The 16,431-nt window shown below is 37.9% G+C and overlaps 3 protein-coding genes across 4 annotated transcripts in view; 1 reads left to right on the top strand and 2 right to left on the bottom strand.

Moving 5' to 3' along the window:
* The window catches only part of LOC106162444 (uncharacterized), a 61,411-nt gene extending 61,018 nt beyond the window's left edge, over positions 1-393 (bottom strand). Inside the window, exon 1 of one of the 2 annotated variants that reach the window (XM_087014470.1) lies at positions 217-393. The gene's annotated coding sequence lies outside the window, so the exon portion shown is untranslated. The remainder of the gene's footprint in view (positions 1-216) is intronic. The other variant, XM_087014473.1, reaches the window with a different exon arrangement.
* Positions 394-2,262: 1,869 nt separating this feature from the next.
* On the top strand, positions 2,263-8,369 carry LOC106162450 (uncharacterized). The gene is made up of 4 exons (XM_013539751.2): positions 2,263-2,439; positions 2,819-4,097; positions 4,425-4,539; positions 5,191-8,369. Exons 1-4 carry the CDS (start codon positions 2,340-2,342, stop codon positions 5,779-5,781), a joined length of 2,085 nt encoding a protein of 694 aa, XP_013395205.2. The 5' UTR covers positions 2,263-2,339; the 3' UTR covers positions 5,782-8,369.
* A 311-nt stretch (positions 8,370-8,680) lies between these two features.
* On the bottom strand, positions 8,681-15,966 carry LOC106162447 (transmembrane protein 168). Its single transcript, XM_013539749.2, has 4 exons — positions 15,812-15,966; positions 11,469-12,857; positions 10,706-10,980; positions 8,681-10,403 (listed from the first exon to the last, which is right to left on the bottom strand). The coding sequence occupies exons 2-4, from the start codon at positions 12,767-12,769 to the stop codon at positions 9,844-9,846; spliced, it is 2,136 nt and encodes a 711-aa protein (XP_013395203.2). The 5' UTR covers positions 12,770-12,857; positions 15,812-15,966; the 3' UTR covers positions 8,681-9,843.
* Between the last annotated feature and the right edge of the window lie 465 nt (positions 15,967-16,431).

Genomic DNA, 16,431 nt, shown 5'->3' with positions numbered 1-16,431 from the left:
GACGTAAGAAGGCAAGTTGTGAATGAAAACTGGGTCACGCTACCTCTTCCTCTCTGACCAGCTCATTGGCTATGCAAATTGTTTACCGAAGCGTTGGCCGCTCTAAACAACAACTTCCTGGCGAGCACTGGGCCCAAATTTATCGATAATCATGATGAATTAAGTGTCAAAGTAGTGGAAATGACCCAAAATTGTCAGTTAAGTTGGTTGACTCACCTCAAACTTGTCCGAAGTCCTTCGTGCACGTTGTCAGTAGAGCCGAAAATTTTTCAGGCCGTCAGACAACACTTAATAGCCTCATCACTGTCGTAAATATAAATATATCACTCCGCCCATCTGGTCATTCATCGTTGACTTGCTGTCTTCTATGAAAGCGGGTACCTGCATGACACCGTTTACAAAATAATATTTAATGGTTGATGGCAGCATAACAGGCAAGCCATATAATGTCGAATGGATGTTAGCCGCCGTACAATTGACCTAATTATTACAGCGGCGGCAGACTTTGTTATTTTGTGAAGTGATACAGCTCGCAATATGTGACGTCACTAGCACCTGCTGTGTAAACAAAAATAACAAACAAAGCCGTATGGGCATATTTGTTTGAGCAAGATAGAAGCTTGAGATTGCACAAAGAAAGGGGCCAGTGCTGGATTGAAAGAGATGCAAACAAAAACTACAACAGAGACCGTGCTTTCTCTGGGCCGGGAGTATTTATTTTTAGCCTCACAAAGAATAAACAAACCTAACCCTTGTAACGTACGTGCGTATATATAACGGAGCAATGGCCTGCGTGAATAAAAGAATCGGATATATTTAGCACCACACTCTCGTTGTAATTTAAGAGACCATTGCTAGGTTTCGGCGTTAGCTGCAAACATTCGGGCCTTTATTTAATCAAAATTAAATGTTTGCGTGGATGATTATAAACAAGAGATAGCGACTCTGCAACGGGAATGAACATGTGTTAAGCAGACGAACTATTTGTACCGGAAGTAAGCGTTTGCCGTCTAGACAACCAAAAGGGAGTGCCCTTACCACAAACTTGATTATCCTGACATGGTTTAAACAGTCATTTTAGAATATAAAAACCAGCTATAATTGGCCATCTAGTTGCTAACTTTGCTGAAAGAAAAATGATAAGGGCGTAGGGGTCGAGAATAAAGTAAAATATGCTTTATTATAATCGGAACTAATCATGGTTAAGTTATCATCATCATCATCATCATTATTATTATTATTATTATTATTATTATTATTATTATTATTATTATTATTATTATTGTTGTTGTTGTTGTTGTTGTTGTTGTTGTTATTGTTATTGTTGTTGTTGTTGTTGTTGTTGTTGTTGTTGTCCCTCTCTTTAATAGAAACGCCGAAGAATAAACCAAGTTTTGATGAGAAATTTTTTTTTACATTATTCTTAGGAATATTTATTATTTTTGGATAATTAGATAATAAAAAGATCATTTAAGCAAAACTCGCACTTTAAATTGACTCACGGTGGTTTGTATTTTACTTTTGTAGGTTAATAAAAAAAGTTTAAAACAAAACTTTACTTTTCAAGAACTAAAAAAAGGGACTTTCATTGGAAGGAAGAATTTGAGGTGTTGTAAATGCGATATTTTGAAGGTATATTTATTATGGACCACGTACTGGTCCCGCGTCTGGTAGATCAGTCATGCCGAGGTCGGGCGATCATATCCGAAACAATCTAAGTAGTATTTTCTTTCTTTCTTTTTTTTTTTTTTTTTTTTTGTAAAATTGCGTCATCGCATTGTGATAAAGAGTTGCTATTTATAATCAACCTAGTATTTCGCCCGCTTATAGAAAAGTAACCTCTTTAGAAGTTTACAATAAGAAGGTAACCACAATAGAGGGTGCTTTGTTAAAAATGATCAATTTTCTTACCCCAAAACGTTTAATTATAAGACAATCCGAGTATGCACCCCCGATGCCCCAACACTCCCAGCCCTCCCGCCCCCACCCACCCCCCACCCCCAACGGATACGCTGTACTGAAGTGGATAAGGATCTAATACAAATAACAAATGCTAATATCGAGCTGTTATAAATGGTTTAAGTTGTTTATTGTTGGATTTGAATGCACAAAAAATTTAGAATGAGCTCCGTTGGCAGCTGACTGGCCAACTCCAAGGACTTTAGATCTGGCTGCACTGAATAACCGCTGTATGCAGCCCACCCCATTGTGTTAGCTGAGCTATCCTGACGCAATCTAACTGCGACGTTCTCCTTGGAAGGAAGGTCCGATTGTGTTACTTCCGGAATGGTGAAATGGCAGAGTGATGACATTGACAACACGCTCAGGCACCGGGGAAGATGTCTCGAGGTTCCAGTGTCAGTGATAAAGAAGAGCATCTGAAACTAGCGTCTGTTGTTAAAGGTGTGCACGCAAAACTTAGGAGAGAGCTGCAGGAAAGTGAGTCATCACACTTTGTCTTATGATTTTATTTTGTCGTTTTCAAGTTTTTGATGGAAATTCGACGTGATACTCCCAAACCTAGATTGTAACTCTGTTAGGTTGATGATTGTTCTAGATGAATCGCTAAACAAATATTTCAATATCAGACTAGACTACCGTCATTTAAAAAGCTATGGAGATAAGTTAAACATTTATTTTTAGTAAAATTTATTTATTCATTACGTTTTTTTTTTTTCAAAATTGAAATGCATATAGTTGATGCAGGGTATGAGCCGACCACATCACTAGATTGTTTATAGAGGCTCTATCCCAGCTAAAAAAAAAAGTGGTATATCTCGCTCCATACATGTAACGGTTTTGTATATTTGATCTTCAGGTAATGGTGACTTTAATAAAGTGTGGAATGAGCACTGCTCTAACCAAGATCTCCTCACAGAATATGCTGAGGCGATGCACCATCTGGCCGTTGACCACTGGAGCAAAAATCCCGAAACGCGAATCCATTGGTGTCGACGCACCTGTTTGGAATACTTCCTGGAAGGGGGGCTGAAGAGAGCCCTGGATAAGGAAGAGAGACAGAGGTTGTTCAATAGGCAGTTCTCACACCGAGACTCCATGAGTAGTCAGACGAGTGATGACTGTGAGGTATCAACGTCTAACGTGATTGTCACTGACGGTCAGGTGACACACACATCGTTTGTCAAACACCCCGAGACTGCCAGCGATGTGGAGTTATCAACAGCATTATCAAACTTACAGTTATTTGGTCAAGAATCTGCTCAAACAACTGACACTTATCTTCTGGAGGAGTCATCCTATTGTGTCTCCTGCCAAAGAGCAAAGGACAATATAGATCAACTTGATCTCTCCCACACTGATCTCAATACAAAGACTGTACAAGAATTCTCAGACACTGACAAGAAAGTTTACCCAGTGCAATGCAGGCAGTGTAACACCAAAGTGGAAACAATGACTTCTAAAACCAGTGACATGATGAAGCTGGACTCAGAGAAGTTACAACAGAGAAGTGGCAATACAGAGGCTGAGACAACTGCTCAGTCTCCTCCAGCTAGGAGAAGGAAACTACCAGACTCATTTCCTACGGATATATTACAAGCTACTCACATTCTACAACCATGGCAACTGCCCCCTGAGCCAACATCCACTGAGAAAAGCCCAGTTCTCCCAGCTGAAGAAACACCTACAGAGGCTGAACAATTCCCAAGTGCCATGAGATTAACAGACACAGCTCATATGGCTGATTCAAGTACAAAACAACATTCAGAACCTCCCAGTTGTGAGCCTCAGCCTGATATTTCCACCAGAGATCAGCCAGAACCCCCCATATGTATCCCCCACTTGAACAGCCCTGCCAAGGAACACTCGGAGCCTCCCACTCAAAGCCTCCCATTGAACAGTCCTACTAAGGAACAACCAGAACCCCCCTTTCGAGGCCCCACAGATCTCTATGACAACAACAACTACAGTGTGTCACCCAGTAGTGAGGTCCAGTCTCTGCCATCTGTGGGCAGCCAGTCCCTGGGGGGTCTGTCCAGTTCATCAGGGGTGGACAGTGATGGTTTTTTTGTACCCTCTGACCAGGAGGCATGGAGGTCCAAACAACACCAGCTATCCAAAGGAAATTACACCTCTGTGTGAGTTGCAAAGTGGAGTCTTTTCTGCTTATCAGAATATCTGAGGATTTTCTGACTTTTTGGGATGTGTTGATGCAGTAATTAGGTTTTTCTGACTATTGTTGGATTAACGACTTTTGTGGAGCAAAAGTCTCTCCCTTGGGGTCAGGGTGGCCTTGATTACAGTGCTGAAATTGTCATAAAGATGTATTGTTTGGTGGGAGATAAAGATGTTTCATCATATATATATATATATATAAGATTTAACACTCCAATAACTTACTAATTCAAACATGCCTTATTTGTGTAAAAAAAAATTAAAACTTTCATTTTTTATTTTTTCCCCAGAACTCTGCCATTCCGGGGAAGGATTCGCCTGCTAGATGTTGGCAGCTGTTTTAATCCTTTCAGGGAGTTTGAGGAATTCCTGGCACTGGGTATAGATATCAGTCCTGCCGTAGAGGTGAGGAAACCTGGCACCTGCTTACTAATTACAAACATCTTTTATTCCAAAAATTAATAATGTCAAGATTTCTCATCTTCAGGAATCTCAATAAGTGAATAGATGAATGAATAAATAAATGAATGAATGAATATTAATCGATTTGAAATGAATCACTGTTCATAATTTTCTAATCAAAATTTAGAAATTATAAACAGAAAATGATTTAGGAAATTGTGATAAAATTAAGTCAGTTGTTTCCAATTCACTGCTGCAGTAAGAAATTAGTGTAATTTATTTTTAGAAGGGTTAAACTTTTGAATATAAAATAAAGCTAGGTGTAATTTATGCATCCTGGAAAGAAAGAGGAAAACATTAATGGAATATCACATCTGGATTTTTATAAATATTTACCATTGTCATAAAAATGAAGTGTGATGAAGACTGTAGTACTTAATAAGTATTCAGACATTAGGGAGATGAATTATTGAAAATTTCCAATTTTTTGTAGCATTTATCATTTTGAGACAGCAAATGTTGTGTTTGACGTGAAGCAAACTCTCTTTTAAAAACTTTTGTGTCAATTTTAAAGCTTTCTTTTTTTTTTTTAATTTTGAAGTCATGTTGCTCATATTTCAGTAGTAATTACCGTAAAGATGATTCTACTTCCAGTCTGTGTATCACTGTGATTTCCTTCACCTAGAACTGTCAGAGCCTCTCCAACTCGCTGTGGACACCATGGACTCTTATCTCCAGTCTGTCAAAGATCCCATAGAGAGGCTCCCTGCGGAGTGCTTTCACGTTGTTGTCTTCTCTCTTCTCTTGGAATATTTCCCCTCAGCGTATCAAAGATGGCTGTGCTGCCAGAAGGCCCAGCAGCTGCTGATGATCAATGGTCTCCTGTTGGTGATCACGCCGGACAGCGGTCATCAAAATAGGAACGCTCCTATGATGAAAAGCTGGAAGAAAGCAATCGAGTCACTGGGGTACAAGAGATGGAAGTACGTAAAACAGGAACACCTGCACTGTATGGCATTTCGTAAGATTCATCGTAGCTCCACGGAGTCCTACCTGGTGGGTGACGTCACTCCTGACATGATGTACATACCCCAGGATTTCCATGAAATCAAGATTCAGAGCAAGAACTTTGGGATATCGTTTAGTGACAACACTTTGGAGGATTACAACTGTATACGAGAGACTTTTAACGAGATGCCATTAGCTGAGGAATCTGAGGAGGAAGAGGAAGAAGACTTGTGTTAACGAAGTCTCTGACTTTGTTTTGAGAATTATTAAATCAACTTTCCAGGTGCTACTGGAAGAATGTTAATACTGGCTGTATTATTTATCAGTATTGTTGAGATAAGTGTGACTTTACTATATATAAACCTTAGGCTGAAACCAAGTATGGCCACTTTTTACATTGACCCACATCAATACTTCACAGACCCAGTATTAACTACAGTAATTACTTCATATTTTCAATGGGGGAAATTGTGAATTTGATAGAATCTGATACTGCATTTTTTTTTTTAAAGTCGTAATTTCTTCAAATTAGAACTTTCCTATTGAGTGGTGGCAGCAAAATTAAAAAACAGGCTACTCTTCATTTCTGTACTATGCAATAAAATCACCACAAATGCCACAAAGAAGTATTTAAATTTTATAAAATATAGGACAGTTTCGATATTTAAATATATATACATTGGTCATTTTCAACTCTGTCTCTCAGGGTTTTTGTAGGAACAGTTTGGTGGTCATCCTACAACATACTAGTGGCATTGGACTAATCTGAGAATTTTATAAGTATTTTTTGGCAATTTTCTGGGCCATCTTGTTCAAAATAGGCCAGTATGACCAGAGTAATTTTGGAACTTTTTTGTTTTCCTCTGTAACAATTATGCAATTGAGTCATTATAGGATGCTCTTAAATATTCAATAGGTATTATATTTATTCAACAGTTAAGAAAAAAATTGGTTTTATTTTCTTTGTTAGTATCATGTTATTGTTAAACTGAGCAAAATAATCGAATTTAAGTTATAATATCAGATAAGTAATAGCTTTTTCCCTGTTTCATGTGGAACATAGTCATTTCCTTCAGGCCTGGGAGTTTTTGATACGGATAAAGACCATATTGATGTGAACTACTCAGATATACACCACATCTCCCATTAAGACTCCATTACACGGTCGTTACCCCTGTGTTAAATGCCTAATTAAGGTAATGAGTTATGATACCAAGGATTCATTGAGACATTTGGTTGAAGCAATGTGCAGGATGAGATCGACAGATTACATTTGCTGCGACTTGATTTACAGAGCTTTACCCTGAATTTAAGAAACTGTTGGAAACTTTCCTCATACAATGATGAAAGAGGTTGGTTTTCAGTAAATTCTGACTCTCAGGGTGTTAAGGCTTTGTGTGTGTAGCTACTGGTACTAAATGAGGTAACTGAATAGCAAACCCAATTTATAATGTGGACTAAAATCAGGGGACATTCAGTAGCTTAGCATTTAGGTCATATTTTTACGGACACATTTCAGATTTACAAAAAAACAACAACAAGATGTGCATTCACTCAAAGTATAATTTTCTTTCTTTTTGATGTCTTTTTTGTCATGACATAGCAAGAGAGAGAATGTCAGGACTTGCTTACCTACTAAATGTACTTCTAAGTTGGGAGTTAAACCCCCTCTGTAACAGATGCTGGTATTTGGCACTGACACCAGATGTTTTACTGCTTTGTTGGGTGCATGAAACAGATTTTGAGGAACACTTGATCTCCTTTAGATGATGTTTTATTTATGTCTATCATATACAGATTTTAACTCTGGTTCCAATACCAAAAAAATTCAAAAAAATGTTATTAGATTATTGGGTAAGCTTGCAATTCCTCCTTTTTTAAATTTTATTCTTTTAGAATCTAATACTTCAATGTATTATTCTCCTCACTGGAAATTCATACACTTTTCTAAATGTGAGGGAAAAAAGCAAGAGAGAGAACATAGTATTTTACTGTTCTGATAAATCAGCATTCAGGTTTTAAAACTCAGTAGAATACATGTTGAAGTTTGCATTCATGTATAATTACAGTAAGCATTATTATTATTATTAGTAGTAGTATTAGCAGTAGTAGTAATTGTAGTAATGGAAGTTGTTGCATGGTACTATAGTTACTAGTAACTTTTAAACTCCATACTCATTATTATTTTTTCAAGATATATCATTTGTAGCAACTTGGACCTCCCTACTCTCTGAGAACCATGCTTGCTTTTAACAACTTTTGACCAAAAGATGTTTAACTTACAAAATGTAGAAATATTATTATAAATAATCAGTAATTTTAATATAAGTGAGATATGCCAGGTGCCGATCATATTTTGCAGCTTTTGTATAAAAAGTTTTATATTTAAGTCCATCTTACATCTAAAATGCGACAATCGGAATTTTTTAACAAGATTTTAGATTGCTGTTATGAAGCAACATGGCTCTGTACTGTCTGGGCTCTGGACTCACAGCCTGTACTGTGTAAGAGAGATTTACCTTCACAAGAAATACATTGCATCCCTGTGACTTGTCTTAGCTGTGAATCCAAGGAGTAGCCCGAAGACAGAATGCAGCCGTCATCTTAATTGTTATAATGTAAGAGCAATATTTCTCTTTTTCAATACAGTCAGCTGAGGGAGTTGTAACATGTAGTTATAACGTGCCTTACAGCTAATCTCAAGTTTCCATCTTACGCATTGCTTGAAGCAAAGGACAAACTTTGCATGTAGGCACTGTATGTTATGGACCTTTGCTTTGGTTAAATATTTTCTTTGGTGAAAGAAATAAAAAATTCACTTTCAACACATTTTCTGTTTAATTTTGAACTGTGTTTAAGACTGTTCAGGAGCCATATCAGCACACAGAAGCATATATATTAGATGTGCTGAGGTCCCTTCGATGTGTTTTTTAACAAAAATGTTTATGACCAAAAACTTCTTGAAGATTAAGTTACACTAATTAGATTCTTATAAGATTTCCCTTCAGCTTCTTCCAAGCAGGTCGATAGGTTTGAAGACTATCAATTTTAGTAAGCCAAGACTGCTTCCACACAAGTTTCTATTTCCTCCAGACCCCGAGTTTGTTTAATTTCCAAGAAGAAATTTAATACAAAATAAAGTTTGAGTATAATTTATTTCACTTAATAAATACACAAATACAGCACTGGGTCTGTACTTCTCATGACCCTGCTGTTACCTCATCTCATCACATCACATAAATGTCAACAAATTTCTTTAAATAGTAAACTAGAATGTTTTGATCCACAGCTCCAACTTACATGACAGTAAACGGAAGATAATTAGACTTATGACACAGTCCAAGAGGGGGATATTGATAAAAACTTAAAAACCCCAAATACTGGTTGTTGCTGTCCTACAGCATTGCTTCTCTTTACAAGTCCTGTTCACACAAGTATTACTATCAGACCGATTTGCAGTTAAAACTCCACCTGGTGACTCGATTAATCCACCTGGTGACCCAATTAATCCACCTGATGACCCAGTTAATCCACATGGAACTGGCAGATCTGAGTCAGAGGGACCATTCCTCCTCTCCTTCATAAATAAGTCCAAACCTTAACCGTATCAATATGTCTAGACAACAAGCTATTTTTCATTTGAGCTCATAGGCTTTTGTTTGTTTTGTTCCTTTCAACTCCAATACAAACTGCATAATAAAACAGTTAAAAATACAAAATTTGTCATAGATTAATATCATTTTGCTTCTCTGGCAATAAGCTTTACTGCAGATAAAGACATCACTTTTTAGCCACATTGCTAGTGTCTTAAAAACTGTATGTATCTCCACAATACCTTTATCCATAAGTAATATTATAAACCCCAGTCTCATAAATGCAACTTGGTGATTTAAAAATCACAAAACAAGACCACAACAATAGTTCATTTTAGCAATGACAATCAACTGTCATAGAGCTTTTTTTAACCTTTTTGGCACATTTTGTTTTCTAAAATCTAAAATAATACTTTAGGCAATTGTTCGTACAAGCAAATTGCTGGGACTAAGCTAGGTTAGTAAAACTTGTAAACTTACATCACTTTTTTCGTTTGCAGTTAGATGTATCTACTCAATGTATGATTCAACTGAGATGAGGTTCTGGCCCAAAAGACCAAATACTATTGTCATAGAAGTGTGTCAACTAAGACAGAGTGTCAGATGTGATTTCTTGTGTCTTGTGTCATTTGTAACAGCATTACAGTGTGTTAGATGTGACAGTGTGTCAGATGTGACAGAAAGAACCTCTGTAAGACAAGGCATGCTAAGACCTGACCAATTTAAACCCATGCCCAGTATCCAACTCAGATGGCGGAAACCAAGCCATCTTTTTTCTCCTCATACACCTCACAACACAGTCACAGCAAAAGCATAGGTTGCTGACACTGGGGCAGAAGTGAGTAGCTTTGATCAGAGGACGCGTAAACTTGGGGAAGTTGCTCTGCCAGTGCTGCGCGATCTCGTCCTCGGTCGGCAGATGGAAGGTAAAGTCAGTCCAGCACCGAGAAGTGGAATAGACAGCCTTAATGACGCGACTTGAATCCTTCCAGTTGATATCGCTGTCCCCGCTTAGACTGACGTTGTTATACTCCACCCACTCCTTGGTGAAGTCACCCAATTTGATTGTGGCGCCCTCTTCAGGGTCTGTGTATTTTCCAATCTTCGTTGCCTGAAGAGCTATAAAAGCGTCCCTGGTTTTGTGAACTGGTTTGGCCCACTTGTAGGAATGTTCCGTGTCCAAGACGAGGATGAGACGGGAATCAGAGTCAGCATTTTTCTCTCTCCACCACTCGAGAAGGTCTTCGTATTTCAGTGTGCCATCTCCTGTGGAGAGAATTTTGAAAACTCGTCACGATCCAAGCTCAATAATTTGTTATTAACTTCTCTGAAGTTGAGGGTGAGGCTGTGAAGTGGAGTAGACATTAAGCTATTAAGCATGGGTGAGGACTTCTTAATTTTACTGGAATCTTACAGAAATATGGCATGTGGGCAGAAAGCATCATCAAAGGATGGTTGGTCAGAGAAAATACTGTTCCCACCAGGAAAAATTCTAAAGTAATATGTGTTTTTCAAGGGAAAAGCTTACACTAAGTACCTTTAACTATGAACACATATACTTCAAATACCTGCAAGAGCCCAATCCCCATTCTCTTGTACATGACCGCTATAATACACAATGTACGTGTCGTATCTTGGCCCATCCGACATACGACGGTCAAAAAATGCCTTTAATTTCGACTGCAGCGCCTCACTGGCAATACCACTGGAAGAGTAGTCACAGCCGTACACATCCACCATATGGTAGGCAAAGAAATGCTGGATCTGGTTCAGGATCTGTGTTGACCTTGACCCCAGCTCCTGTAGGGCATTGGTGGGTAGGACCGTAGCCTTGGCATCCTTCCTATTGGTGGAGATAATAAGTCATATTATTGTAAAACAGATATTTTATGGAAGATAAATATTATGGTATGCATTGCCTAAAAAGGCAAATATACCACAGATTTTCTTTATTTTATTAAATTTTCTTTCTTTGTTGTTATTATTTTTTGGGTGGTGGGGGTGGTTGGGGATTCATCAACTCTTTGGGATATGGCATTTAAAGTCAGGAAAGTGAAAAAAATGTTAGTACAATGATATAACAGCTTCCCCCTTACAATGACAAGACTTTCAACATATAACTAGAATTCTGTAAAATCATGTATGTAAATGAAAAAGCCTGTGGGATAATTATAAACTGGTATACAGACATTTCTATACAGATTGGGATACTAGTAACAGTATGCATCCCAAATAATCACAAGCATGAATATGCTCAGCCAGAACAATCTCTCTCTCTCTCTCTCTCTCTCTTTTTTCTTCTCTCTCTCTCTCACCACTTTTTCAGATTACCTGTGGTATGTAGATGGCGCCACCAGTGCATATCCCACACACGTCCCTCCCAAGACAGACCCCAGCTCAAGCAGCAAGCTGAGCACCATGCACTCCAAAGGCAGAATAGTCAGGAATAAACTGATCGTCAGTCCTTTTCTAGTCTCAAACCCTACAGCAGCTACGATGACGCTGCTCAAGACCGTGAACATAACCAAACGCTGAGAAATCAGTGCAAAATGGCGGACACCCTTGGAAGCCATGATTTGGCCGAGATTCTTGCTTTCGTCACTGACTGCTCCATAGGTGGTGTTACAATCTGTGATTTTGTTCATGAGCTGCCAACAAGTGATGAGAAAGACTAGGTGGAAGCTGAGCCAGAGCAGGGCCGTGGCACCAAATATTGGTACCACTATAAACCATTCCTTGTGGTTGGGCATGTACCAAGCCATCAAAGACACAAATGTGAGTTCTACCAGCATTATAACAATGAGCGTCACTTTTCTGTAAAAACTCGACAAGTCCAAGAATGCCTGCCACCTCTCCAATGTGGTGAGGTTGGAAAAGTAGAGATCTATGAGAGGCTCGAAACACATGCGTCCAACAAACAAACTTAAGGCGTAAATATTCACAGTTATCTTCAAAACTGGGAAGAAGAAAAACGTTGATATGACAGCAAGGTTAATCAATAACAACACAGATAACATGGACTTGAGTCGTATTCCAATGAGCGTCACAATCAGAGCACTAGTTAACAGGGCAAGAGATAAAAAGTCTTTGTCTGTCAAAATACTAGCAATGATCATTCCCATCATCTCAGTCAGCTCCATCTTGGTCGCCAGCGTGCGTGAGTACGACACCGCCTGCACACACCTTTCTCCCACGGCCCAAAAACAGCGCAATCCAAGGCTGGTGATGAGGAGTATGTTCATCACTTCCTCCAGGGTTTCGTGTTGGAACATCTTGTTCTCTGTGAAGGCTATCATCCCGACCAGGCTGCCCAGCCATAGGTGCATGATGACGGACCCCACCGTCTCCATGGAGAAATAGTAGGTCAAAGCCAGGGAGATAGTCATCACAAACAGCCCCACTATGGCCAGCATTAAGATGGTGATGTCCTCTGTGTGCTGCCATCTGGTGTACAAACCCAGACTGAGGCCAATTAAAAGAACCAGCGTCGAGATGTGTTTTACGAAAAGAATGCTGAACTGAAGCTTTGTCGTGTACATTGTGCGAATGTAAATTGGAAGGTTACGAATGTAATATGGCACTTGACTTGTGTGGAAGGCTAGACCATTCCGAAATGTAAGCAGCCTCCTCATTGGTCCAGGTGAACCCCAAAGAACCAATCATCTGCTTGCATCTAACTCAACATGTGGAATATCTTTTCAACTGCTTCAGTCCAAATCTCTGGGGAAAAAAAAGCAAGAAATGAAATAGAATACTAGTAAACAGTTTACATTATTTTCACATAAAAAAGGACTAAGACAGTGTAGACTTCCTCTAAGGAAGCTATTATGGACTAATTTACTAACAGATCACCACCAAAATCTACTCTTTCAAGTTTATTTACACATGTAGCTCATTTCTAAACCATCTATAAAATTAACAGAGAGGTGAAATAATGCACCGGGCTGTTCTGGGGTAGAACTAGTGATTTTTTTTCACTAAGCCAAATCACTACTTTACCATTACAAAAAAAAAAAAAAAAAAAAAAACAAGGCAGCAAAGCTGTCAAATGTACAGACAAAAAACAGGAAATAACTATGCACAAAATAGGCTACTGTCAATTCTGATGCAAAATTTTAATGATAACTTCCCTTAAAATGGCCCGATCATGCTGATTTTCGAACTTGACCTGCGTTTAATGAATATTCATCAGCTCTGTAAACATACAGCCAAAAAGTAAAACTGCCTTCCACTTATCATGTTTACTATGAAAGTGCACGGCGCCAGCGCCGGCGGCGACGGCAGATACAGGTGATGGCAATATGTACAGACACATCTGTACATATTTACTGTACTGTTTGAGAACAGTAAGTGACATTGTTTTTCTTAAATGGTCATCATGGGAGCAGTGCCCAAAATATTTTTTTTTTCAAATTTTGATGCAATATTACATAATGTTTAACAGCATAATGACCATCAATTTTAATAATAAAATATTAGTATCATGGATATTCAGAAAATGTGACTAGCAAAGCTCTTCAGGCCCATATGGAACTTCAAAGTCACAACTTGAAAATGCCAAAATGTAAACAAGACAGCACTGTTCTGAAATGTTTTTTTTCCATTTTTAACAATTTTTTTAACATAAAACAAAATTAACAGGTTATTGCCATCTTTATATGATCAACTAAGAAAATTGATGAGATGGGAAAAATATAAATACAACAGTGTTAAATGTCCAATTTCCTCCATTCTGAGATTCTAAACATAGTGAATGACTGCATCTGACAAACTGCAATGATATGAGTTTATTTCGGTTTTTGAAACTTTACTACACAATACATGATAACAAGTTTACCATCAGTTTTACATAATCAACTAATAATGTTGTAAAGATACAGGAAATGTCAACCAAACACTTTAACATGTCTTATTAGTTAAATAAAGAGACTGTTAACATGCCTAAGAATTGAATCTGAGGAAATGTGAAACAAGACAGCACTGTTCTGACATGGGTTTATTTCCATTTTTAACACTTTTTTTAACATAAAACAAAATAAACAGTTTACTGCAATTTTTATATGATCAACTAAGAAAATTGATGAGATGGGGAAAATATCAATAGAATAGTGTTAAATGTCTAATTTCCTCCATTCTGAGATTCTGAACATAGTGAATGATAAATTCTGACAAACTGCAATGATATGAGTTTATTTCCATTTTTGACACTTTATTACACAATACACGATAACAAGTTTACCATCATTTTTACATAATCAACTAACAATGTTGTAAAGATGCAGGAAATGTCAAACAAACACTTTTACGTATCTTATTACTTAAATAATAAGGCTTTTAACATGCCTAAGAATTAAATCTGAGGAAATCTGAGGAAATGTGAAAAAACAGCATAACTTCTAAAATAATGCCCCGATTATGCTGATTTTTGAACTCAACCTGCGTTTTAGTAAGACTGACCATTCCTGTGAGTTTAATGACAATTGGGCTTTCTGTTTTTCTTATATTGTGTTTACAGTGTTGCATATATGCTGAACAATGAAAAAACCGCATAACTACTAAAATAGTGGCCGGTTCATGCTGATTTTCGAACTTGACCTGCGTTTTAGTAAGATTGATTACTCCTGTGAGTTTCGTGACAACAAGCCTAACGGTTTTCCTTGAAATGTGTTTACAAGGTTGCATATATGCTGAAAAGTGAAAAAACAGCATAACTTCTACAATAATGGCCCGATCATGCTGATTTTCGAACTTGACCTGCGTTTTATGAATATTCATCAGCTCTGTAAATATAAAGCCAAAAAGTGAAACTGCCTTCCACTTATCGTGTTTACAAGGAAAGTGCACGGCGCCGGCGACGGCATCGGCATCGGCATCGCCATCGGCATCGCCATCGGCATCGGCGACGGCGACGACAGACGCAGGTGATGGCAATATGTACAGACACATCTGTGTCTGTACATAAAAAGTCAAATCAACCCTATATTGTTTAGGCAATCTAAGCTCAGTTTTAGCATTTGGCCAATTTACGAGTGTTAGCGCCATCGCAGGCTATTGATAATTGCAAATATATATATATGACAACTCCCCTCCCTCCCCTTCCGAGTCTCTCTGTTCATGAACATTAAATGACTAATCCAACAGCAATCTATGCAAATATGAAAATGTAAAACAAAATATGCATAATCCCTCTTAATGACACACAAACCCATGAATCCTGTACCTCCTATATTAAAGCTTCATTCTGAGCTAGAAAATCTAAAATTAACATCATCAAAAATACATGGGTCAGAAAATAATTTTACATCTTGTCTTTTGTTATGACTTTTGTCTTTTGCTTTCTGACACCAGTCACGTAAATTACTGCTAAAAAATATATATATAAATTCTATCACTGAACAACTTTGTAACATTTCATTCCATTTTAACGCTATCCACTGTCGCACAGAGGGTGCTGGGACAAAATCAGACTTTCTTCCACCAGACTTGTCCAAATATTACACGCTGTCTGTAGTGTATTTTGATTCCAAATGGAGATGTCTTCACTCTGCTAGGCAGCAAGTTAAAAATAAAATTTATCGAAAATGAAATGCCATCTGTTTTGTATGTTGCCCTGCTTTGCATGTTATAACCACAATATTTAAAGCGACTGAAATGTTAAGAGGAAAGCGTCTCACCATTATGCAACTTCCATCGTATTGCAACTACGTAATACCAGTGATAAAATCGACGTTTTTCAGCTCAAGTTCACACACTGTCGTCGTTGTATTCTAAAACATGGCGACGGTATTCCAGTCGCTTACGTCATTTACAGCCGATCTAGAACGAGGCTCGGAATCCCCCTTTGTCAGGAAATAAAAATAGATTATTAATAATCCTTACAATTTTAAATTGAAATTCAGCATGCTGTTACATTTGCTTCCACTATCATTAACATATTTTTCTAATCGACACAGTAAAAAACTAAGTATTTCTCTCGTGCGCTTTTCTTATTAAAGAAACCAAGAAGTTTTTTTTAATAACAATGCTATATTATGTGCATTATCCTTGGTTCTTTAATTCACAAAAACTTCGTTATTGATTGGATTGTTCATAATATTGTTCTGTCGCTCAGTACATTTGAAATATCTATATATTTATCCACTGGCCCCGAAACTGAACTCTCTGTCTAGAAGCACTTATCATTCAAGCCTGTTGTGTCGAGGTCGAGTGGGGCTAATAATAGCCGGCGGTCTTCTCCCCTCTGTACAACTCTCTGACCTCCATGCTCTGACCTCCACGCGCTCTGACAGGAGGT

Source organism: Lingula anatina, chromosome 6 (assembly GCF_051362555.1).
Source record: "Lingula anatina isolate TDL-2025a chromosome 6, LinAna3.0, whole genome shotgun sequence".
NCBI classification, from domain to species: Eukaryota; Metazoa; Brachiopoda; class Lingulata; order Lingulida; family Lingulidae; genus Lingula; species Lingula anatina.
This window is presented reverse-complemented; position numbering and strand designations above follow the sequence as displayed.

What these genes read in the sequence shown, in the direction of transcription:
- LOC106162450 (XM_013539751.2), top strand. Translation starts at nt 2,340, where the DNA reads ATGTCTCGAGGTTCCAGTGTCAGTGATAAAGAAGAGCATCTGAAACTA. An exon ending in TAGGAGAGAGCTGCAGGAAA is followed by an intron (nt 2,440 to 2,818) that starts GTGAGTCATCAC and finishes TTTGATCTTCAG; the next exon opens with GTAATGGTGACTTTAATAAA. An exon ending in AAAGGAAATTACACCTCTGT is followed by an intron (nt 4,098 to 4,424) that starts GTGAGTTGCAAA and finishes TTTTTTCCCCAG; the next exon opens with AACTCTGCCATTCCGGGGAA.
- LOC106162447 (XM_013539749.2), bottom strand. Translation starts at nt 12,769, where the DNA reads ATGAGGAGGCTGCTTACATTTCGGAATGGTCTAGCCTTCCACACAAGT. An exon ending in GCGCCATCTACATACCACAG is followed by an intron (nt 10,981 to 11,468) that starts GTAATCTGAAAA and finishes CTCCACCAATAG; the next exon opens with GAAGGATGCCAAGGCTACGG. An exon ending in TGGGGATTGGGCTCTTGCAG is followed by an intron (nt 10,404 to 10,705) that starts GTATTTGAAGTA and finishes TTCTCTCCACAG; the next exon opens with GAGATGGCACACTGAAATAC.